General features: G+C 37.6%; 1 protein-coding gene across 1 annotated transcript in view; it reads left to right on the top strand.

The window, feature by feature from the left end:
- The first annotated feature begins 463 nt into the window (after positions 1 to 463).
- MYO6 (myosin VI) overlaps positions 464 to 24,978 on the top strand; it is an 85,929-nt gene continuing 61,414 nt past the window's right edge. Inside the window, 10 exon segments of the mRNA XM_086631976.1 lie at positions 464 to 580; positions 6,699 to 6,768; positions 11,230 to 11,303; positions 13,431 to 13,560; positions 14,504 to 14,601; positions 14,912 to 14,919; positions 16,157 to 16,212; positions 18,405 to 18,502; positions 19,770 to 19,859; positions 19,861 to 19,935. Of these exon segments, the coding sequence (XP_086488102.1) occupies positions 464 to 580; positions 6,699 to 6,768; positions 11,230 to 11,303; positions 13,431 to 13,560; positions 14,504 to 14,601; positions 14,912 to 14,919; positions 16,157 to 16,212; positions 18,405 to 18,502; positions 19,770 to 19,859; positions 19,861 to 19,935 (816 nt within the window).

The raw sequence follows: 24,978 nt of genomic DNA, 5'->3' as shown, positions 1-24,978 counted from the left end.
CCACTGCATACACATATGTATGTGTGTGCCTATACATGTGTATGCACACGTGTAAATATACACACTCCTCGTCTTAGCTTTGAATCTGTCCTGTACTTCTATTTTGACCATGAGATGGATCCCCTTTTTGGTTCACAAGTTAAGGAAATTGAAGAAGGAGCTGCAGGGAGCAGTCTGTGGAGCCCCCCAAAATTCATCTGTTCTTGAAACTTCTCCATACTCCAGTCTGAAGATGGCCTCTGTAAAAAAAAAAAAAAAAAAAAAAAAAAAAAGGCTGGAAGAATCTTGTCCTGACGGGCTGACTTTGGTCCGCAGGCTGGCTCCTTCTACACTGAATAACAGCAATAAAAGTAATAAGCTAAATCCTGTATAGTGAATCTTGATACCTTACTAAATTTGTATACAATTTTTTTTTGTTTAATTTTTTTTTTTTTTTTACAGGAAATACTGGATAGATCCCACAATGGAGGACGGGAAGCCCGTTTGGGCTCCACACCCAACTGATGGATTTCAGATGGGAATGATTGTGGACATTGGCACTGACAACTTAACTATTGAACCTTTGAATCAGAAAGGCAAGGTAAGTATCTCACAAACAAAGAAACAGAGAAAAACTTTACAAAAACTATTTTACCTGTAGGCCAAATCTTTGCCAATATCTACAGTTACACACAGCTCGAAAGAGTGGAAAATCTGTTTTCTCTTCTAAGTTTGGCTAATGATCTTTGTTTAGCTTTAGCTTGCGTTGCAAATGAAACATCCCACTGAAAAGAAGTGCATACTTTCTGTCAGTTATCTGCATATGTGTTGCATATGTGCTCATGAAAGAGAGGAGGATTGAATCTCCATAGCCATTTTATTCAGTACTGTATACTTCATTTTTCTGAAGTAGAGAGCAAGTTGAGAGTCTGCTCTTGGGATTAGCATCTCTCTTTTCTCTTACATGCATAGAGAATGTCCTACAGGGGTGTCCTAGACTCAGGCTTAGATTAGATACTTTACTGTTAGACTGATGAAGATTGAGATGAATCCTCTTACCTCAAGTACCTTGACAAGTAACACGATGTCAAGCAAAGGTCCTGTGGAATTGCTGCATCAAATTAAAGGCAAAATAAATGTGACTTTTAAAACAAAGTCGTAATTAATCCTACCTAATTAGTGTGTTTCAACTGCTTCATTTATTATGACATCTTTCAGATTCAGTGTGTGGTAACTAAATGTCAGTTTTTATAGGAAGCACTTTGTATCTATCAATTATCCTAGTTCAGATGGTCAATAGCCTGTTTTTTACTGGCTGGAATAAGGTCAGGCACTGTTCTAAAAGTTGTGATTTTAGTCTTTGTGTATGTGATATGTGCGCTTTCTAATGGTTTTGACCTTTCTGTATCTTCAGGTACAGAAAAGACAAAATGGTTTTTGTAACTTCTTTTTTCATGTCAACAGTAGAATGCCTTGTCACAGGTCAAAAGGTTATGCAGCAGTCCTTCCTTTTGGGGGAATGTTTATAGGCTTTCTTTTTTCTACATCTTGGAGAGGAAGTTTATTTTGCTTTCCTTAAAAATATAAAGCAAGTGTGATGTCTGATTTTTGTGTGTGAGAGATAAAGTCTGTAGGTTTAGTAGTAGTAGTATGCATTCTTCAGTTTGAGGAAGAGCAAGATTATTCAGACAAGAATATTAAATATTCCAAAGCTATGGCTACGTAGTTTTTAACTGACTTAAATGATTTTGACCCTTATCATTATTTCTGTTTATCACATCAGAACCATTTGGGGATATAAAGGGCAAAAGTCTGTATATTGAAACAGAAACAGGCAATAAGGAGATTCTTGAGTCACTATTTATTTCTAACATATGCTCCTTTCAGTGAACCCGTATAATTTTTCTTTTTTGGTGAAAACAAAAAATGAGCCTAAGATACAAATATTTGGCTTCATGGTTTACAACAAACAGTCTCTTTTGTCTAGAAAGTTTGTTATTCTACTTTTGGCTGTTTTCTGGAACTGAGCAGATCAATTAAGGGCTTAATGTTCACTCATCTAAGGGAACACACAGTTTGTTCACGGTTTAAATACCACAGAGATTATGATCCTATATTTCTAACTATCAAGCTTCCTTGTATTAACAGAGGTGGAGTAAAACATTTTCTTGATTACCTTCTCAGCCTTTTCAAGTTGTCATTGATTTCTTTTTATAGTGAAATGTTTCTCATTGCTTTTTGTCGTCCTAAGAAGACTCTGTTCTTGTGTGCTTAGAACACTACTTTGAAGTAGTCAGCATCAATACCCATTATTATCAACTTTGTTTACTTAGAACGATAGTTCAAAAGTGCTCTTCAGTAAGGAGTGATAGAGCAGCTCCAGAGTTGCCCATGATAATTACAGGGAGGAGAGGAGTAACCTGATCTTGTAAACATATCTGGGCAGTGTAACTTATTATTATTTTTTAATCTGGGTCATTAACATGTCGTATGTATTCTCTGTAGGCGCTGATAGTTAAGCAGAGGTCACAGGCTGAAAAGAAAATGGGTGTTCACGTGTTAGATTATTGCCTTTTATACCACTTAATGGTTAATTGAAATGTTGTTAATAACTGCAATAAATGCTGCAAGGCAGCAGTTGTGTGATGGCTTAAAATCTTCCCTCTCTTCCCCACCCGTAGCTAGTGCTGGCATTGCAGAGTGGCACCCTCTCAGCTCTGCCTGCCGAGCTGTGTGTGACACAGCAAACAAGGTCAGAGAACGGATCCAACTTAAAGAAGAAGTGGAAAGTTTTCAGGACGGCAGCAAGTAGTGGCAGGAGGACCTGAGGCCAGCGTGGCTGTAGATTGCTTTGTTTTATGAAAACCCAAGTTACCCAGTTCTGCCTGGGTGAAGGTAGTTGGCCAACACACCGATTTACTTATAAACCAGCAATAGCAGTTTTGGGTGTTGCGGCCCATATAGAGTTAACAACAGCATTTACATTTCAGTGCGGAGGCTGGATGTCTAAGGAAAGGTGGGGATCTGAGTCACCCAGCCTGCCCTGTACAAAGAAGAGTAACCCAAGCTGCAGGAGCGTGTTACCAGAACAGAGGATGCACGCGTTACTCGACGGGAGCTGCTCCCTGAAAACTAGATCATCGGCTTGCAAGGCTGATAAATGCCACGACTGGAAAGAAAATAGAGAAACTGGAGAGTGCTTCGCTAATGAGCGTGGTCCCACCTAGGGCTGGAGCGCTGCCCTGCGAACGGGCTCCGAACTGCTCTGGGGCTGGCAGCCCTGGCCCGTGTCCCACCAATCAGTCGCACGCTGGTGTACAAGGAGGGAGGCGAGTAGAAAGGCAGCCAGTTGTTAAACTCAACTGGTATTGCATTTACATCTCTACTTGGAGTGTACTTTTCTGATCTTACTGGGAATCCTAATTGCAGACCCCGTCGCATATATTTTACTTTGTTGTGTTGCTTGATGCTGTAACGGAGAAGGCAGATGACGGTGAAATTGCCGGGGAATTTACTCTTTTCCTGGAGGTGGCAAATCTAAGTAAAGCGATTAGGGAGTGATGCCTCAGGGGAACTTGCACCCTGAGCTGCCATCCCGGGATCCTTGTGGCACTGAGGACTGGAGGGGCAGGCATTTCCTAGAGCATCAGCAGTAATGAGTGTTTTGGCAGTCATTGGGAAGGTGTGTGGTGCTGCAGGCACCCACTGACACCCCTCCTGCTGTCAGCTGAGAGGCACCTTGTGGTTCTGTGCCAGTTCTGAAGGGTCATGGAGGGCTTTATGGGGCACCTGCTCTGGTATGCTGTGAATAACCAGAAAGGTACTTTCCCAGGCTAAGTATAAATGAATAAATGTACTTTGAAAGTAAGGATCAGAACGTCCAAAGTTCAGTGTTTCAAGCTAAAGGTGTTTTTTTTAGCAGTGAGCACAGCTTGCTTATGCAAATGAAGCACCTTCTTGTCTGTCTTAACACACCATTTGTACTACTTTAGGTTGGTTTGTGAAACACAGCTGAGAGCAGGGATGTCTCTGCTCTGTATCTGGAAGGTACAAAGGAAGGCATGGTTACACATATTGGATTACATGGTAGAAATAAGATCCTGCTTGCATGGAAAGATATCTTTTTCACTCATCTAGTTTCTAGGAGAATTTGCCCCTGGATTTCAAGGGCCTATTTCATTACAAAAAGGGAAAAAAATACCTCCGAAAAAACCTAAACCCTCTGTTTTGTCTCCGGAGACCACTTTAGTGTCTCATAAGATTAATATCCTCTCCATTTTCTTAGAACAAGTCTGTCCTAAGCTGTATCTTAATGCAAAAGTCTGCCATCAAATGCCTGAAGTGTTTTCTCCTTACAATAAATGTTTTTAAAAAAATAAAATGGGACAACATAGTGAAGAATTTCTTTTGATATCTCTTTATTGATAGACCTGGGATACCTTGCCCATTTTCATATTTAATATATTAGATTTTAACAGTAATTTGCCATACTCAGAGCTCTCCACATCTAGCTAACATACTTACCTACATAACAAGTAGTCACCTTACATAAAGCAGTAGTCCAGCTGTGACATACAGGAGTGAAATTCTTTGTTGACGTAGTTATAACTAGGCTTCATGTTCTGATCTAAAAAAGTCCAGCAGAAAAACCTTAGCTTTCAGATAAGTTTTCTTCATATTGCATGTTTGTTTTATCATTTCTGAAATATTCTAGAAATCAATTCACGTTGAAAAAATGAAGGAGGGCATAATAAAGCATGAATTTTCATTATATTTTTCATTGAAACTTATCTTGGATCAGAATGCTGAGTGGTGAGAACATTGAAAAAGCTCTTCCTTCCTCTTCTGGGATAGACCTGGTATGGCTGGCTCTAGATCCATGAAATGTTAAAGTATCAGAGATTTGTGAAGAGCCTTACAGAATAGCTGGGTACCATGTTCATTCTCTCCTGTGAAAAAAAAGAATCTTTTTTTTTTTTGGTGGCTACACATGGGTTTCACATCAGCAGACAAGAACAAGAAGTAAAGTTAGATTATTGTGAAGGCAGTCATGGTCTTTTTAAACTTTTCCATGGTTTCATGCATAGTGAACTGATTACACGGGAAACTGTTGAATTTAAATATATCTTTACCCAACCAGATATACCTTTATCATTGACCAACTTGCAGAGAAAATTATTAGGATAATGTGTTGTAACTGCAGTATTGTGAGAGGGAGGAAAGGGGGAATCTTTGCCCTGCTGAAACTCTGAATAGCAGCTGGCGACTTTCTGAGGTGGGTTAAGATATTCAGGCCTTCCACGGCTCTGCAAAGCTTTGATAAAGCATATTTTGGAGGAAGTTGGTCTGATGGAGGTTTGGACATTCGGACTTTCCAACGTCATTGAGCAGCTCTGTTTCCATTAGGAAAGCTTCTTGTGCCTGTTTTTCTCCGTTGGATCCTGATAAGGGGATAACAAAGTACAATTTATGACTACAGATTGCATACTTTGATATCCCGTCTCTACAAAGTTATCGTACAGACTTACTGTTTTCTGACTGGCAGCAATTAGTTCTGCTCCAACATTTTTAACCCTTCCCACTTCAAAGGGAGTTGGAATTTGTGGCTGTCCGTGATGGTCAGTTGTGCTGAAGCAAAGATGAAGCAAGCTTCTGTATTTCTCCTCAACTTCTGTGAGAGATGTTTCTCATAGGACTGTCTTGCTGAGTACAGTGTTAAACAAGCAAACGTGTTTGTTTATGAAGGTCATGCTTTAGATCCAGTTGGTTGCCTTTTCAAATATTAGACTAGACTTCTTGTCTCCATTTCCATGGGGAAAAGCAGACTGTCTGCAACAGCATGTCGTCTGTCGTGTTTAATTGGTACAGGAGGGTTTTTGTTCATTTATAGGTAGCTCAAACAAGCTATTACTACGGTAAATAAAAAAGTATAATTTAAAAACCTACCTCTCTCGGTAGGTATTTTTGTGCAGATGCTGTAATGCGTGTGTGCTAGGATGTTTTTCCTTCCTTTTTACAACAATGTAAATCATGTTTTCTGGAGAATAAAGAAGAAACAAAGTTGCTTTTGTTACGACTTTTTTCCAGTTGGATGTGAACACTTGATAAATGGCTGTTTTGTATAACTGGAATACAAGGGTTGAAGGAAGGTCTTGTTTTACTTTAGTATTGATTTACTGAAGAAAAAAAACACAACCAGCAACAACCAAAGCTACAGTATTTGGGGATATAGAGGATATTATGTATTGAACATTTATGCTTTGAATAGGAATGTTTTAAAACTATAGCATATGATAATGACAGCACAGTCCTTTGACTGAACTAATCGATTTTTATTCTTTGTGCTTCTTTGCTAAACTGAGGAAGTTGTGTGTCCTTTACGATGTAGTTCCCCTTGCAGTACTTTTTTTTTATCCTTATTTTTTATATTACACAATATTAAATGTAATTTTGGAAATGAGCATCAAATGTTATTGCAATAAAAATATATATTACAGTGACTGCATTTTTATAATGTAGTGTAGTAATGTAAATGCAGCAGCTACTATCTGCATCTAGTAACCCAGTAAGACTTTCAATGCTGAAGTATAAAGCTGGCAACTTCATTTTAAACTGTGCACAATTACAGTGCATTCACTTATATCATTTCATCAGACATCTTTGAGCTACATTTCTATTTTTATGGAATGCTGACAGTGTTAATATTTTTCATCTAACAGACTTTCCAGGCTGCTATCAATCAAGTGTTTCCTGCGGAAGAGGACAGCAAAAAGGATGTAGAAGATAATTGTAAGTTATGAATTTAAAAATAAATTATGCATTTGAAAAAAATACCTGCATAGAAAAGAATATTGTTTCCTTACAAGCTTCCTGTTTCTTCCTTGTAGTCTTTTTTTTGCTTCTTTGCTTGAATTTATGTATGACCTCTACTAGTCCTTTAAATTTCTTAAAGGAAGCCCATTTTAATTATAATTTATTGTGGTTTTAGTTTTCAGTTAACACTTTAGAGGAACTCATAGTTATATTATTCCCACCTACAACTGTTACTTCCAGTATGTATCAGATGTCACCTAAGTGCATCAGTATTGAGTGCATTCAGCATGATGGGGATTAACAACAATTATATTTTTTATAGTGCAGTAAAAGAATTAGCTGCTTTATCAGCAACTGTATTGTACAGCATTTTCCTGCATGTAACCTGTTTCGTAGTATTTCTGTGGCAGTACAGGTAACTGAAAATAAATTTTAGGTAACTTTCCCAAAACTGGACCCATCGGGGCCACTGGAAAAGGAAATAGATTATATTGAATGGGATACAGGAGTGCTGCTGGAGAAGGAGTTTTGAGGTCAACTTGTTTAATAACTTCAGTGTTGATCTGCAGGGCTTTTATTTTGTTAAATATTTTATGGTTAGATGTGCGGAAACAAGTACAGTGTTGAAATTCAAACTGAGAAAGATGAGTATGTTGTGGCATCAGCTTTTAGAGAGCTGTTAAACAAATGTTTTGTTGCTGTTGCTCTGTGTGAGCAAATCACAGAGACTCTCCTGTCTTGAAAACCTGATGAAGGCAATTCTTTTAAATGTTTCCTATGGTGTTTACTGCTTGGTGAAAATACCGATAACTTTGTAAATGGTGGGCAAAAGTATCTTCTATTGTTCTTAGTTTCAAAGGCTAGGACTTTGAAAGTTGTTTAGGTGATTTCACCACAATTCCTGTTTTGGAATAGGGATTAGTATTTATATCCCGTGACAGGAAATACAGCTGTTACAGCTGCTTCACAGGGAACAAGAAAATGAGACCTGAGACTTATGATCTGACTTAAATGGTGCAGTGTCATTACGGGTGGAACCAAACTGGTAGCTTTGTTTCCAGTTGCTTATATTTTTGCAAAAATTACATGAGTTGGAACTTTTCCAAGCTGGTATCTGTGTTCTCTGCACATCATGATTGTTAGGGAAATGCTTTTAATCTGTGCGTCTGTCCCAGTAATTTTACTGAGGTGTCCTGGCACCTCTCTGTCCTAGTCAGGGAGTTGAAATTAGGAATGAGTTTATGGAAATAATTTGAGATTTCAGTAAAATACTATTCAATTAAGTTAAAACAGTCTTTCTGTCTTCTTTGGCTTACTGAGTAAAATATAGAACTTGAAAATGCTTTGTGATCCTTTCTATCTCAAACATTATTTTGAGACTTTTCTAACGTACTCTCACTTTTTTTCACTAGTTGAGGTTTATCTCCAGGGTGTGTGAAACCCAAGTTCATTTTCCTTCTCTCAGAGAGCATTTGTGCTGAGCATCGTTATCTTTAAGAAAAAACTTCATGAAGTACTGAGTGCTTTCAGTCTCTTTATAATACTGTTCTGAAAAATCTGAAAGACTAGTTAATAATACACTTAGCATTCCAACCTATGCTTTAGTGATTAACTCCCTTCTAGGAAGTAATTTGCCTAAGTACTGCTTTTTTACACTCTTAGTTTTCCATATCTCAAATGTCCTAGCTGTAAGAGACACCTTTTTGAGAATCTAACCTTTCCTCAAATGTGAATTTTACGTAAATATTACAAACAGTACAAAGACAAAGCATTTCCTTTTTTTTTTTTTTTTTGTGGTGATTAACACACCTCTTCTGCTCCCCTCAAACCCCACTCAATCCATATGTGGATTTTTTCTTTTTATGGCTAAGAAAAAGATTTATTTATTTATTTTCAGGGTGAAAGAATTTTTAAAAAATGAAGGCTGCAGGGTATCAGGTAATAATCTTAAAAAAAAAAGTTATACAGTTATACAGATGCAGAGCCTTGCAATTACTTGATAAATTGTTTTCCAAACAAACCCTGCTGCATTGTGTGAGCAGGACAGCCTGTGTGAGTAAATTTGACATGAATATTTCCTAGTTTTTAGTGCCTGACTTAACTTCTGTGAGCTTTGTGCGTGTGTAAATATATGGACTACTAAATGCACGTGCATACACTGGTTATATTTAGGCATGAGCCATCTGAATATTCAGAATTCTGTCTCTGGTGACTTCCTTTGCCCCTGGATATGGATGCCTCTTTTAAAAGATTTATTCTAAAGATGTGTTTCGAAGTTGCTGACATAAGCCTTAGTTTGCATGTCTTGAGTGAAGGCAGTGATGTTCCCTTGGGGAGCAATCTCCCATTATGCACCAAGTCTGCAGGTATAACTGCTTTAACAGGGGCTTGCGAAGAGAGTACTGGGGACTCACCGATATCTGGGGTCCTTTGTTGTTTAGGTAATTATCAAGTTTTTATTAGGATGCTTAACTGATGACTGTTTCCTTTAAAATGTACTGCAAACCCTGAGAGGTTTTTATGAAGATACAGTCAAGGAAGACCATCTCTTCTTTAAGTCTGTATAGACAATTGCTATGTAGTAGTTCCTCAACTCAGTCCTGAGAATCCAAATGACCTAAAAAAATTCAGCAAACTTCAAAGGTTAACACCCTGTCCCCACACAAGACATATACAAGGGGCGAGGGAGATTTTAACTTTCATTAGAGCAAGCAGGACTTTCTGTTTCTGACTAATTTCCTTTTAATATCTCTTTCTCTTGGGATGCCCTCATCAAAAGAGATGAAGGCGTAAAGAGGTCTGTGGAGGCAGACCTTCAATTTGTGGTCCCAGCACCATTTTCTCAGCCAACACAGGGATGTGCGTGCAAGGGATTTTGTGGAGGAGGATGGTTTCTTCTAAAAAACCCAGAAGTTGCAAGGTCCTTTGAGAAGCCTGAACGATTCCAGCCATTTGAAGCAAAGCTGTATTTAGTCACATAAGGGAAGGAAGGGCTGTTACACAGTGGAGCTGTGCAAGTCTCGGGGAGGCTGCAAATGGTTGCTCAACCTGCCTTTGCTTCAGGCTGGTCTGGTGTAGGTGGTAGGAGGCAGAGCCGCAGCCACTTCTTGGTTCACTGTGGGAGGAAGGGTAAAATATTGAAAATGAAAACACAGATGCTCTTAGAGGCTCCCATTATCCTTTGCCAGTATCTTTTGGTTCAGCAGGAGGAGCACTGAAGGAGATGCTGAGAGCTGCTTAATGGCCTCCAGGCGTTCTTGCAAGGTGAGGTGGCTGGGCAGGTTGACTTGAGGTCATAAGAACGGGCAGCCCGTCTTGCAAGTTTGTGTAAATACATTGGAATACATTTTTCTCTGCTGGAGCCCTCGAGAAAGGGCATCGGTCCAACTTGGTCCAACATGAGAAACAACTTTGTTGGTCGTTACAGATCAGATGAGTAGTGCGTGTGTGGCCCTCGTGTGAGGTGCAGGGTAGCAGTTACTGTGCCTTTTAATTGTCGTGAAAAAAAGGATTGAGCATATTTGAAAATGAAGGCTGGGTAATGAGCAGTGCCCTCCATTGGTTTAAGGATAATGTTTTTAATATTGTTACAATGGGAACTGGTAATGACCTCTGCAATTAAGGCTGCCACCCTTTTCCAAGGACCAGATTTGCCAGACTGTGAACCCATGTGGTCTGAAGCTTTCTGTGGGTGCCTGCGCGCTGCCTTGAGCTGCCACCTTGTAGCGTTTCGGCAGAGTTGGTTCTGTTCGTTTATATTAATGAGCTAAGGAGAAAAATAAAATGTTGTCGCATTAACATTTTTATTTTCCCCTAACAGTTTCTTTGAGGAGGCTTGCTAGCAGCAAAATTCAGAATTGAAACATGAAAGGTAGCGTTGGTACCTGCTGTTGCAGTGGTGCCTGCTACCACCTCTAGGCAGTGTTTCCTGATTGAGTTGGTAATATGGACTTCTAAAAGTCACCAGGAGCCAGCAGTTAGCCTAAACGTCAGTGAGGGGGCATTACCCTGGGGACACTGTGGCCAAGACTGGAGAGGGGAGCTGGCAGGATGGAAACAGTCGATGTCAGGGATCTTGGTAGGCGCCGGTTACTGCGCTTACGGGCCGGTGTGGAGGGAGACATACCGTGATGGTCTGAAAGGCTGGTAGAAGGGAGCTTATGCTGAGCAGGGCTTGTGTTGAGAGTCCTGGAGTCTGAGCCTTTGTTCAGCAACTTTCTGTAACTCCAGCTGTGCATTAAAGAGCAGGTCTGAGGTTTTTACAGCGTATATTAAGTCAGCAGTTCTGCCTCGAGATGGTATAAAAAAATGATAGGATTAAACTGTACCCAAAGAGAGGGGAAGTAAAGTTCTCCTTAATCCTAAGATTGAATTTTTTGGCTGTGCATGAAGATAGTCCTGAGTGCTTAATGGTATATGATTGTCTTTTACTTGCAGGTTCCCTTATGTATTTAAATGAGGCCACTCTCCTTCACAATATTAAAGTTCGCTACAGTAAGGACAGAATTTATGTAAGTATTACATGTCATGACAACCAGTCTAATGATAGATGTCCTTTCAAAAATCAGCAAAACAGGTGTTTCCAATTCTGTTTGGTCCTATAACAGAAAATAAACAGAAATGGTAGCATTGGAAGGTTGGGAGATTTTAGGCCTCTTTTTTTATTTTTATTTTTAATTATACCTTGTTTGAGATCTGAATCACATTAATGATGTTAATGTTAGCTAATTTTTACCAGGCAGAGCAATGGATTTTTCTCTACATGGCTATTCATATGCAACCATAGCTACAGCACACAGCATTATATCATAAAGGTCCGTTCCTGCAGGTAACTTACTTCCCCAGTAGGGTAGCTGTTAACAAAGATGGTTTTCTTTCTTCATTATTTTTGAACGAAGCAAACAGGTGCTGTCTTTGACACCTCCTGGCTCAGATGTCCATCTTAATCTTTTATATTGCTATCAAATTGCCTAATTGTACTTAATGAATTCTGACTAAATTACATTTTATCCTTGCCATCTGCCTGGACACTGACAGCTGTGAAATAGAAGAAAGATACGAGTTTTCTTTCTTTCTTTCTTCTACCCCCTCCCCCCCTCCCAACAGAGAGCTGGCTAGTGATAAAATAGTATGTAGAACTGTTTTGTATTAAGTGTCTGTGTTAAAATAATCAACTGTTATGTTAGCATACTGTTCTAAAATAAATTGAATGAGAGTTAAACTCTTTTATATAAATATAAAAAGAAAGTATAGTTGTTTTCCTTTGTTGCAGTTAACTTTACATAGCTATAAATTCTTTATGGCTCGAGATCAGGCACCAGCTTTAAAATAAATAAAAAAAAATTACCATTTGAATGCTGTTCTGGAAGAGAAATAATGTAACCAAACCAAAACAAAAACCCCAAGGAAGTAAAAGTCTAAATCTGAACTGATTATGAAGTGGGATAGTATTTAGGATCATAAAGCCTTTTTCCACTGTAAACAAGTACTACTGATGCGTGATCCTGAGCGGGTGTATTTTCTGAAGGAAAAAAAAGTAAAAAAAGGTATAATTTGTATTTTAACCACCTTTCCCTTGTAACTTTTAGATACAGATTGAATCAACAATTTTTTATTTTTTTATTTAGTTTATTTTTTCATTTATTGATTTTATTTTTATTTGACAGTATTTGTCTTGTTACTAAAAGGAAAACTAATGTTAGTACTTGCAGCTCTTGAAGAAATGCTTTCTTTCATAAGTGCTGAAAAGAGAAACATCTAAGAAAATTCATATATTGTGTGTGATCTAGCCTTCTATCAACATATCACAATAGTGTCCAAATTTCAGTTGTCTGGGGATATGCTCAGTAGCGACAAACCAAATCAGTTATTCAAGCTGAAGGTTTATCTGATTTCCTTCAAACCTTTTCCTGCAACTCTGCTTTTTTCTGTGATTCAGACACCTGCTCTTGCTTGTACGTAATCTGGCCATTATTACCAAGCTATCAAAGTTTTTTTTTCAGAAACTTAAAAAAAAAAATTATCTTCAGTCTTCCTTATCCTACAGAAAGATAAAAACAGTCTTGATTTGAGATTCTTCTCAAATTTTTTCTCTGTGAGAGAACATTTGCATTCTGTATTTCTCGCTGTGGAAGCAGCCATAGCTAATTTCTTTCAGCTGAATGCTTTTATTGCCTGGCTTGAGAGTGTTCCCAGGCAGGATCCCGTCAGTCCTTCCTGCTGAGTTGCTTCCATTAGATGTTGAAAAGTTATCCTCTTCACTGGAGGAGAGTGCGTTATGCTAGCCTAGGAGCTTAGTTTATTCACTTTTGAGAAGGAGGTTATAGTGTCCTATTCTTGATCCGGTAACTCGGACAATAGGAAATAATTTAAAAGGAAATTAGGGGCAAGGTCAAATTCAGGACATGCTCCACAGCTCAGTGGTTAGGAAATTCTCCCAAGAGAATTTCAGAGAAGTCCTGAGAAGATAATTAGAGAAACTCTGAAAATATATCTCTTCTTGTATCTGTATTAGATGGAGAGAATTGTAAATGTGATTGTTATACTTAGGCTGTAGTCTTCAATAGTAATAGAGAATTGCTGTTAACCCCTTGGTCGGATACTAGCTAACAGTTTGTTGTTAATTGTTTTCTTCACAGACCTATGTAGCCAACATTCTTATTGCAGTGAATCCGTATTTTGATATACCTAAGTTTTATTCTTCAGATACTATTAAGAAGTACCAGGGTAGATCACTTGGAACATTGCCACCACATGTTTTTGCTATTGGTATGTATTGAGCCTGTATTTATCGTTTACAAAACAAACATCAAATACTTTGCAGTTAACAGTAGTTAATTCGCTTTAAAGTATTGTAACTAAAACATTAATTACTAAAACTGCAGATCTTCTCATCCTTGATATGCGGTTTGAAGAACTTGGAAACATGATTATTCTGCACCTCCAGTGTTTTATGTCTAAGGAGTTTAAATATAATTTGCAACCATTAAAGAAAAATTAAAAAATAATTCAAGTTTTGCAAGGAAGAATGAAATAATTATGATTGGCACTGTCTTTCAGTGTAGTGATTTCCTTTACTTTTTATTATATTGCCAAAGCACATGTACTGTTTCTTTTTATATGCTTTTGTTATAGGCAGAAAGTGCATTTAAATGTTATTAATGGAATAGACCTGATTTCAGTCAGTTTCTTAAGAAAAAAAAGATTTGGAAACTACAAATCAGCATTTGATTTGTTAAAAGGCTTCTCACTGTGTTGCATTTTGTTTTGTAATCAAAAGTATAAATAGCTGGGGTTTTAGTACGTGTCGCATAACAAGAAACCCATGTTTTTCTAAGTTTCCTTGTCTTGTTACGGAGTTTTTCTTTAAAAGACATACTAAAGTAAGACTGGTTACTGTTTTGTATATACATTGAATTCAAGAGATTTAGGTCTAGGTGGTTGTTTTTGTTTTATTTCATCCTGGATATAGTTGAGTAGGTCTTTGTTTTCAAAGACTTTAAGCTCTTACACTTCAGCATTGGAGGGTGAGCAGCTATAATATAAATTAAAGGGAAACAGACTTTAATTAAAGTTGTAATGCACTGAATTGTAAAGATTTACTTTTTATTCCTGAAAAATTTACATTTAAATTTTTGTGTTGTAGCTTAGCTTTGTGATTGCGGTTCTCCTGAATATTAATTTTTATCATGTTTGATGTGTTCTTTTTAAGCTGATAAAGCATTCCGTGACATGAAAGTACTCAAGATGAGTCAGTCCATCATAGTCTCTGGAGAATCGGGAGCTGGCAAGACAGAAAACACTAAATTTGTTTGAGGTTTGTGCTTTTGGACCAAAGTTATTCTGTCAATCTTTTGTGTTGATGCATATGGTTGACATACAGACAGAGCAAATCGTAACGTGATCAGTAGGTTTAAGACATAATTCAGTAAGACATATATGTGCTTCTACGTATGCTTTAATACAAGAAATTCATTGGGTTAAACTTAAATGCTGACATGATAATGTACAGAAATGGCTACCTAGTCACAGAAACCTAAAGTCAGTTGCAGTGACATCATGTAGTTATTATGGTTTATGATGCAGTCATTTTGGTATTGCACATCTGGTATTGTGGTAGATAAAAAGGTAACTAGGCATTTTAACTGTATCTTGCGAGACACTGTTGGCTTTGCCATAAATGTGCATTTCTCTATTTTCCATATCTTAGGTTTTTTGGTTTTCTTGAGTATCCAGGGTTTTTAACTCTTGATTTTGAGATGACTGCAGGGGTTCTGTAATATATTTTACTCTAGTTTACTGAATAAGATCGAATAATGGGATTTATTTATTTATTCATGTTTATGTATGACCAATGCTAAATCAAGCATATAAAACTACATGGAGGCCATATTGCTGATATATATCAGCCTTGTGAACTTTTCTATGATTTTTAATATTTCTGACCATATTTGCATAATACTTTAACTGCTTTATATCACTCTGGAACACTGTAACTGGAGAGCGTTGCTCCATTAAATTCACTGATATCAAAGGTGGCCTGATTATCCAGGGAAGCACAGTGCAGGCAGTGTGAATACACTCCCTTCCCCTCCTTGTCCTTGTTTCCTGTATAAATCTTTAATTCCGTTTTCCCTGACATCATGTATTCTCTAGTATTTAGGTACAGTAGCTGTATTATCTTCCACATCCCACGAAGAATTGCCACGACTGGCTGTCTGTCCTTCATGCTGCTCTTCTCTGCCCCCGTGCAACTTTTAATAGATAGCTGCAAGAATTACTCCAGGGTGCTGTCATGATTTTTACAGGAGATATCCTAACTTTGGTCCTGCGAAGAGTAAAAAAAGGATGGCAGGCACTGAGAGAATATCTCCTGAGGAATGCTCTAAAAGGAGGTTATTCTTCTGCTTCTTGGCAAAGGAAGTTCTGATTGCACAGAATATCATTGCTGTTGCTTCTCCCCACCACCTGCCCCCATAGAGTCTGTGTACAAAATGTTATTGAGTTTTAAAAGGAGGAAGGTTTTTCCCTTGTGCGATCAGAAAGCAAAAGCTGCTAATACAGGTCTGTTAGTGCTCCTAAAGTTATTTTGGAAGGCACCATTTTCAAGAACTGTTTTTAACTCATGCCCTGAACATAGGAATAAAATTGTAAAAAAAAGGTGCAACTTTGGAGCAAGTACATTGTGGATTTATTTTCAAATTCTTTCGTCAGTTGCTAAATTGAATCTTACCTTAATTATGCACCTGCAATTTCTTATCTCACCATCTCCGTGTGGGATTTTTATTAACACTAACACAATTTTTTATAACACTAAGGTAACATGACACACGAAAGATACTGATATTTTTATCTTACTTTACAGGTATTTGACAGAATCCTATGGTTCTGGCCAAGATATTGATGATAGAATTGTAGAAGGTACTGAATTTTCTTTCATTGAATTAAAGGTTCCAATATGTTAATTTTTTTTCAAATTTGAAATGTCAATCAACAGCAACTAAATAAAAGCTGGGATAGAAAGTCGGACTTCTTAGGGCATAATTTACTGGTAGTTTACCTTGATACTAAATTCTGAAAACGTATTTTTTATTTGTGATTCACTTTAGTATAGTGTCATGCAGTTCTTGATATAAGTGTGTGTTTGAGTTGAACTGCACACAGATATGTACTGAAGATTGGAGTTTAAGCTGTATGAACTCGGCAAGAACAAGATTATGTTCTCATTACTATCTGTTAGTACCAGAGAAGAGTAACTACTCCTCCTCATCATGAAGTTCTCAAAGTCAGATAAAGCAGGGAAGTTCTTTTCAGTTATGGTTATGGGTCATTCTTCTGTGACATCTTTTTTGTCAGAAAACACATAATTCGGATTAACGCTTTCATTGTGTCTATCTTTATAGTAGACTCCCAAACAAGGTCAGAAGAGACTGCGTTGATCATCCAGTTGAGCCTCTTCAGTGTTCCATGCACTTCCTAATTGAACAACAAATACCTTTTTGAGAAAATATAAATATCTCAAAAATAAACAACCGTCAGCAATCTAATAAACTCATATATCAGTTTTGGTTTTCTATAGCATATAGTAGTTTTATTTCAGAATTTCATTACTCTCTGTCTTTTTCTTAAAACAAAAATCTTTCTTATTCTTAGGATTATTCAAGAGAAGTACTGCAGGCTTTAATTTCTTGTTGCTGTAGGCTCGCTTAAACCAATTCCTTAGTGAAATCCACTGTATGCTAAAGGAACTCAGAAAGAGGCCAAGAGTTGGATAATGCCTGACACAGTATGCCATAAAATTAATTGGTACTTGTGGATATTCGTGGAAGAGTTTGGATTTTTTTAATCTAAAACAGCATCCCATGCATGAATTTTGAAGTCTTTTAGGCACAATTTTAACGAGCACGCTTACAGCATGTGTATTATTAGAGGAACCTCTAACCTATCTGAAAGACCTCTTGCAATTTGTTTTATTCATAATCTTTTCTTTAAAACTGTTAATATTACATAAAATACCTGAATAGTTATCAAAGATCTCTTAAGAAGTCAGTTTTGAAAGTCAGATTTGCATTTTCATAAGCTTTAAGTATTAAAAAAAACCCCAAAATTAGCCAAAACAAAAAGTCATGCTGCTGATGTCCTACTAAATGGTGCATTATCATCCGTACTTCATCCAACCATTGTAGTTATTCCTTCATTCTTTAATGTTTGTAGGAGCAGATTTGTAGATGGTTGTTAGTGGAGTTCTAAATCTGAGTTTCTTCTCACTTAGTTTCCAATATATATTTTTTAGCTAGAAACTTAAAAAAAATCTTCCAGATATTTTCCGTGTTTTATTGTTAATGTGATTCAGTAAATCTGTTTTCTTTGGTCTCCAGAGCTAGTAAAATGAAGTCTTTCCAAGGCCTTGTGTTTCGTAACTACTAAGCATTTTCAAACTGCTTAAATTGTGTATGATGTTTTTATATTTTTTTTATATACATATATATGCAATAGATTGCTGTCCCTCTTTCTGTATGAGCTTTGAGGCCCTTGAAAGCAGTAACCAGTAAAAAATACAATCACTCAATCACTTAATTGACCTAATTTGAATGAGCATTTTGAAGTTGTTTTTGAAATCAACACACTCTAATTACGTTTTTTTACTTCCCTAATCAAACATGTTGCATGCGTGACATTTAAGTGGCATTTTTGTCCGTGGGATAAGTGGGTGGTTTAGATTTTATGAATAACAACTCATTGGGAAGTGTCAAATTGTGTGTTATCTCATATAGTTTATGTATCAGTTATTTACCTACTTGCTGTAGAAGAACATCACTGAATAATATTCAGTGTTTGTCTCTGAATTTCTTACACTATTCAATTCACTATAGCAATTCAACTACTTTGCAGTGTTTTGTGATATTTTAAAGTATTTCATTTTAAGTTCCACAACAGTATATCCAGTACAATTTGCAAAATTGATTATCCTAATAGGTAATATTTTTCATTTAATTTTCAACCTTATTCCCAATAAGTTCACACGAATAATTAGTATATATTTGTTCTCTCTTTCTTTTTGGTAGTTAATTGATAAAATTTTAACACTTCAAAAAATTTAATTTTTTAAACAGCAAATCCCCTATTAGAAGCCTTTGGAAATGCAAAGACTGTTCGCAACAACAACAGCAGTCGTTTTGGGAAATTTGTTGAAATTCACTTCAATGAAAAGGTACTGGAATTTTGTTACAGAAAACCAGTGATGATTTTTTGCCATAAAATGGAAATGCTAGGCTGGCAGTAGGCTGAATAGACTTGTTAATCTTGCAGCAAATAGCTACTGTCCTCCTTTACAGATTTGATTTGTGTTCTGTCACCTGGTCTTAAGCTTGCGGTCTTTTCCTAAGTTTTCATCACTTCGTTTGTAACTAAACTTCAGATCTTGGGTTAGTAATTTAACAGTAATAACTAAATTCCATTAAGGGTAGAGAGACTTTATCTGTTGTCTAGTTCATGTTAGTGAACTTACGGAAAGGACCCAGTTTCTACTTGGAATGATGCATTCGTGACCTGTCAATTTATCTGTCAACACTTACATGGTGTTTCAGATTAATTGCTTCAGCTGAAGCAAATAGCTCTCAGAGTATCTTCAGAAGCTGCTTAAAAGCCTGTTTCAGCCTTCCACTGCAAGATCAGCCTGTTTAATGAGCCCCTTTTTCACAAGACTTCAACTTCATGGTGACCTTATTAGGTCTGGTTTCTCAAAGCAATTTAAGTCCAGACTGAGGCCTCCTGACTGAATGGATGACTGCATAACCATAGTCTAATTTGTGAGTCAGTAAGTCCTTTCTTAGTTGCTGCAGTGGCCGTAAGCTCAGGAATTTCCGTGCTGTTAAGGCACAGGGAATTTTATCTGTCTGTATGGCAGATATGTATGTCTAGGCACAGGGAATTTTATCGCTAGGCTGGATAACAAATGGCTTTCAATATACTGTAGGCTTCATCTCAGAAAAGCAGTGCGAGTACTTCAAATAAAACGTTCGCTCATAATTAGTCTGCCTAAGATTTTGTCCAAATATATATTCTTTAACTTTAACCCTTCCTTCTCCATTGCAAGAGTCTCAGTGAAATGATCTAGAGAAGGTTTGTAACAGCATGGTAATGGCACTTACTGCCATTCAAAAGGCGTAAAGGTGGCTGTAGCAATGCTTCTTTGCCGGAACTACTGGAATTCTACCAAGGCTTTCTGCTTGTTGAGGTGAAGCAGACCCTTCTTTTAAAAGGAATGTATGTCCATGCAATATGTGAACTGAGGGGAGAAGTTATGGTGAAGGCAATGGTTTCTTTTCTAAGATTAATGTCTATTAGGTATAGATATATTTTAATCTTCAATAGAGCAGTGTCCATTGCGCGAGACACAGATCGGACAAATGTAAACTGAAAACTTCTGAATCTCTCATAATCCAAAAAATAATCAGAAAAATATTTCTTCCTCCTAGAACTCCGTGGTTGGTGGATTTGTATCACATTACCTTCTGGAGAAATCTAGGATCTGTGTGCAAGGCAAAGAAGAGAGGAATTATCATATTCTTTTACCGGCTTTGCGCTGGTGCTCCAGAAGACATTAGGGAAAGACTATATCTAAGCTCTCCTGACAACTTCAGGGTGAGTATCAGAGTCAGTGTTTGTAAAGCTTCTCATATTGCCATACATGGATTTTTAATATAGATCTTACTAAAACCTCTGTTTACTGTCTTTGACAGACTCTAAAGTCAGAATTTTTTTTTTTTTTTTTTGTTACATCTATATGATACTGAAATAAAGCTGTCTGTTGTTTTTCTTCTTGGAAGATTTTGGAAGATTTCCTATAATTCTTCTTTGTCTTAACAATGAGAATCTTTGCTTTTTCCAAAATGTACTGTTGCCTACCCAGCTGCTAGTAATGTTATATGGGCTCTTCTAGAGGTGTTAAGCAGATCTGACTGTGATGTAACTGTTCTGTGGGTAACCCATCTTTTAAAGCTCCTGAAAACTGTGTTTATTTCTTCCTATTCCAGTCATGGATTTAAGAAGACGTAGGAGTTGTCTCACTATTCTCTCTCTAAAATTTTCTTTCTTCATGCTTCCCACCAAGGATCAGACCATAGTGGAAAGGCGGTTGTGTTTCTCTGTTCCAGTCCGTGTGCTTTCACATCACTTACCTTTTCTACTCTGTTGCACCTCGTTCTTATCATACTATATTCTACACTTTACATTGTCATTTGTACTGCTCCAGTTTTGAACCTCTCCCATTCTTCTCATCATACTCCTGTGTCAATCTTTGATCACTCCAGGTTACATAAGACTCACAAGTCCCTTCCAGCTGAAAGCTTACCCTTTTATCTCCAGTGACCCCAAGCCCATGCTCAGCTTTTCCGCCAAGATTACTTCTGTTCGTTAAGCATGATCCTCCCTCTTAGGTTTTTCTCACCTAATTTATTCTTTCTTGAGGATTACTTACTATTTCTGAGTTTGACTGTCTCCACAACCTGTTACTGGTCCCAGTCACTCAAGTTAATGGAGAAGCTAATAAAATGCAAGTAAAATCAGTGCTGAATGTAATACTCCTAACTGGTACCTACCATGAAAGTGAACATAACAGTGGGGAAACAAGACTTGAATCATCGTGCAGACTTCTTTAAAAATGTTAGGTTAATGTTCAGTGGCAGGGAAACAGCAGAGTAGAATGTTACAAGTTGTTAGGAAAAGAAGGGAGAATGAAATAGTGAGATATGCTGCAATGTACATCCATCTTTGTAAATAGCATACGGAGTTTTGTCATCCCAACTCAGAAAGGAACAATAAAACCTTGGGTGAAGCAGAGGTCATCGTTGAAGACCTTGGATGGTATGGGCCTTTTAATTCAATCCAGTGTGCCGGTTCTTATGACTTCTGATTTGTTTACTGCCTTCCCTTCTTCTCCCCATGCTTTATTTTTGAGGTTTTTTCCCTTTCTGAGATTATGTGGTTTCTCCTGATTGACCCTGATTCTATGTATGTTTCTAGTAGCAGTCTCACAAACAGGCTGGCTTTCCCATTATACCGTTTAAGTTCTTGCATTCTTTTCTTCCCATTTGTCCACTTCCTTTTTTACTACTTCATTTTAACTTTTAACTTTTTGCTCCAGCTCTTTCTTTCTCCTCCCCTTCTCTATGTTCAGATTTCACTGAATTGTTTTCAGAAATGATCAACAGACGTGATGTTTCCTTTTGCTTTTTTCCCTTCTTGTCAGTCAAAATTTTTTCTCCATTTTGTTTTTTGTTTGCCTGAGTGACTCCAACCCCATTTCCCATATTTTTCAATTCTCTTTTTAATTTCTCAGTGTTATATCTTGATTAGTGCAGATTTGTTTTTTTGTTTTGTTTTGTTTTGGTTTTTTTGTTGAGAAAAGAATATTGAACTCTTATCCAACCAGCACAGATGTACTGATACAGCTGTTGGTTCCTGTTTTCCTCATTGTCCCTTCTCTCTTTCTCTTCAAAGCAAGATTCTGCTGCCCCTTTCAGGATCCTTCTAAGCCTGTTCACATCTTATACTGTCATCACCAATTTTCTAGTAATGTGAAGACTCTTGCCTTCAATCACTCATTCCTGCTATTTTAGTATATATAAGTCTATAGTTACGTTTTTGTTTAGTTTTGTTTTCTTCTTTTCCTTTTTACGATCACACTTCTGTGCTGCTTTGTTGACTTGCATGAAAAGAAAAACATTGGCAAATCAAATCCTGCTTGTAAATACTGGGTCAGTTGTTTGCTTGTGTTCTGCCATTTGTCTCCATCTCTCACTGTTTCTTGGCTTATTCTTGGCTTGGAATCTAATGGAAGCAAAATTTTGTGTATTCTCTAAATATACAGACCAAATCCCTGCCATGGGTTTTGTGACACAACCCTGGAAAGCATATGAAATTACAAGGGCGGCAAATTAGTTAACTGTCTCTTTTTAGTCTTCTTGATCTTAGATGAGGTGAGGAGCACTGCCAACAAAGGATTACACTACTGTGTGATGTTTTCTGTGTTGATGTATTTTCCTACTTGTTTTTAATAAGCAAAACTTGAACTGTGCCTATCTGTTACTCTCCAAGATCTTTTGTAGTCAGTTTTATCAGAATTCAGAAGAGGGCTAGAAGCCTTAAATATACAAAACCTACTGGTCTTGTGCAAAGCAGTGGTGGCTGCATAGGTGGGACCTAAATTAGTGGCCTCGTTTTGGGGTGTAGACTGGTCACCGAACAGGTTGTGCTCCCTCTCAGCTTGGCCCGGTCCGTCTCTGCATGCTGATGAGCAAGGAAGCAGGCACAGAGCTGCTCTTTTCATATCTTGCACATCCTACATTTGTACTGTGGTATCTAGGTGATTTTGCTTCCTAAAAGCCATAGCAGTATGTTAGGACAAGTTTCCTTACTTCCTTAAAGGTGTTCCTAGAGACCTTTATAGACCATATATTGTTTCTTTAAATATTTGTTTGTATCTTCTTATAGTTCATGTATTTGTACTCAGTCGTGCAATGAAACTTGATCTGATGCTATTAAGGAAAGAACTGCCTGCTTTCTTTAGAAGAAAAGCTTTTCTTTTTGAAACACCCAACAAACACAATACTAAAAAAAAAATGCAACACCATTTATTTTCATAAAATATGGAGCTAGTTTTCAAAACTTTCTTCTTTACTGTGCAGTTATTCTGTACAATAGCGTCTTGTATGTTTTAAAGCTAAACTTTTGAACAAATTTTCAAATGTATATTTATTTATTTTTTTTGTGCAGCCACTTTTCCATTAAAACTTATTTCTTGTAGTTAATAGATTTTTAATTCTGGAACTGAATATGCTGTGTGCCCACTCTCAGGGATTTTTTTTTTTAATCAAAAACTCTGCTCATGAGAGCACACAAGGTTGTAGATGTCAAGGTCAGAATTATAACCTGCTTAAAAGCAGGCTGGTGCAGTGCAGTACTGAACAGCCTGAGTGCTTTTACAGAAGGCCTGTTTCATGTATAAAGAGTTTAAAGTCACACCAGCCTAATCACACTGTGACTTTTTTTTTTTTTTTACTTTTACTAAGTTTGCAGCAGGTACTTTCATTTCCATTAAGAATATTTATTGCTTTACTATAAGTTTGTATTTGAATCCTGAGTTCCTTACTGTTTGTGAACTCTGCATGTTAAATTTAAAAATTTTAACACTTTATTTTTCCCCCATCTAAAGTTAGATTAATTAAAAAAAAACCCCACATATGCATGTAAATGAATGTAAGTATACTTAAAGTTTATTAGTTTTGCACTAAATTTTCATGAAGTGTCACTTTAAAGGAGATTTCTAGGAAAAAAAGGTGAAAGATTAATTTTCTTTCTAAATTTGTACTACTTTTCTCAGGATTGTTTTTTCTGTGTTCTTCATTCTCATTTGCTGCTTCAGGTTTTATCATAAAATGGTTCTGAATAATCACGCTTGTGTCATTTTTTTACCACTTTTTTTGTTGACTGCGTGTCTGGTTCAAGTTTCATGGAAATACTGTCTTTCAGGCTTCTAATAGGAGATGGTGATATACTAGGCAAGGTTTGATGATCAATCAGTATTTTGATATTAATGCTAATTTTTTTGGACAAGAAAAAATGTTGGGAAAAAAATCATACTCTTAAATTGGTTGTTTAGAACAACTCATCCCTAAACTTGCAGTTTTGCATCAGCTCTGTTGTGCCACTTGTCTTGTGCCTTTTAGTTGATCAAGTCAAAGTCCAAATTAGGGCCAGCTTCAGTTCGAAGACTCAAGCACACTTTGCTCAATGCCTGGTTTCTCTCAATTACACTCACTTGATAATAGGACCATCTCAAATCTAAGGTAATTCTTATTTTCACAGAAGTGAAACAATGTTAAAAGATGAAGGATTTTCCTCCTGTTGGCTTGCTTCCTGTCATGGTTTTAGGCTGATCCAGCAACTAAAACTCACACAGTCTCTCCTTCTCCAGTAAAGTAGAGAGGAGAGAAAAAAAAAAAAAGGGACTGAAGGTTGAGACAAGAACAGAGGGAGCACCCACCAACCATGGTCCCGGGCAAAACAGACAGGGCTTTCTCAAAGCAAAACAGTTTATTAATGGTTACTTAGAAGGACAAAGGGAAACAAAACCGGTTACTCGAGAGGACAGAAAGAAACAAAACCAGATCTTAAAACTGACACCTTCCCCCCCCCGCTTTCCTTTTCTTCCCGGCTCTGCCTCCTCCCCCTAGCAGCACAGGGGGCAGGGACTCGGGGGGTGCAGGTTAGTTCAATCCATGCTGTTACTGCTGCTTCTCTCTCAAAGGAGGAGGAGGAGTCCTTACACCCTTTTCCCCTGCTCCAATGGATCCCCTACCCACGAGGAAAAATCCACAAACTTCTCCAGCGTGAGTCCAGCCCACTGGAAACAATCCTTCCCCACAGATTGCTCCGGTGTGGGCTTTACCACAGTCTCGGGTACTTAGGGAGTTGTAGCCACTCGCTCCGACGTGGGTCGTCACGCAGACTCCAGATGCCTCTCTGCCTTGTTGTGCATCCCAGCACGACCATCCTCAGGCTCAGGCATCTTCTCCTCACGGGCTGCGAGTGGGTCTCTACTCCACCGAGGCCATCCTGGTTGCAGGGGGGCAGCCTGCTATCTCACCACCAGCTGCAGGGGAAACTCGGCTCCGGCACACCTCC

Source organism: Tauraco erythrolophus, chromosome 2 (assembly GCF_009769465.1).
Source record: "Tauraco erythrolophus isolate bTauEry1 chromosome 2, bTauEry1.pri, whole genome shotgun sequence".
NCBI lineage: Eukaryota > Metazoa > Chordata > Aves > Musophagiformes > Musophagidae > Tauraco > Tauraco erythrolophus.
Note: the sequence above shows the minus strand (reverse complement) of the source record. Positions and strands in the feature narration are given on the sequence as shown.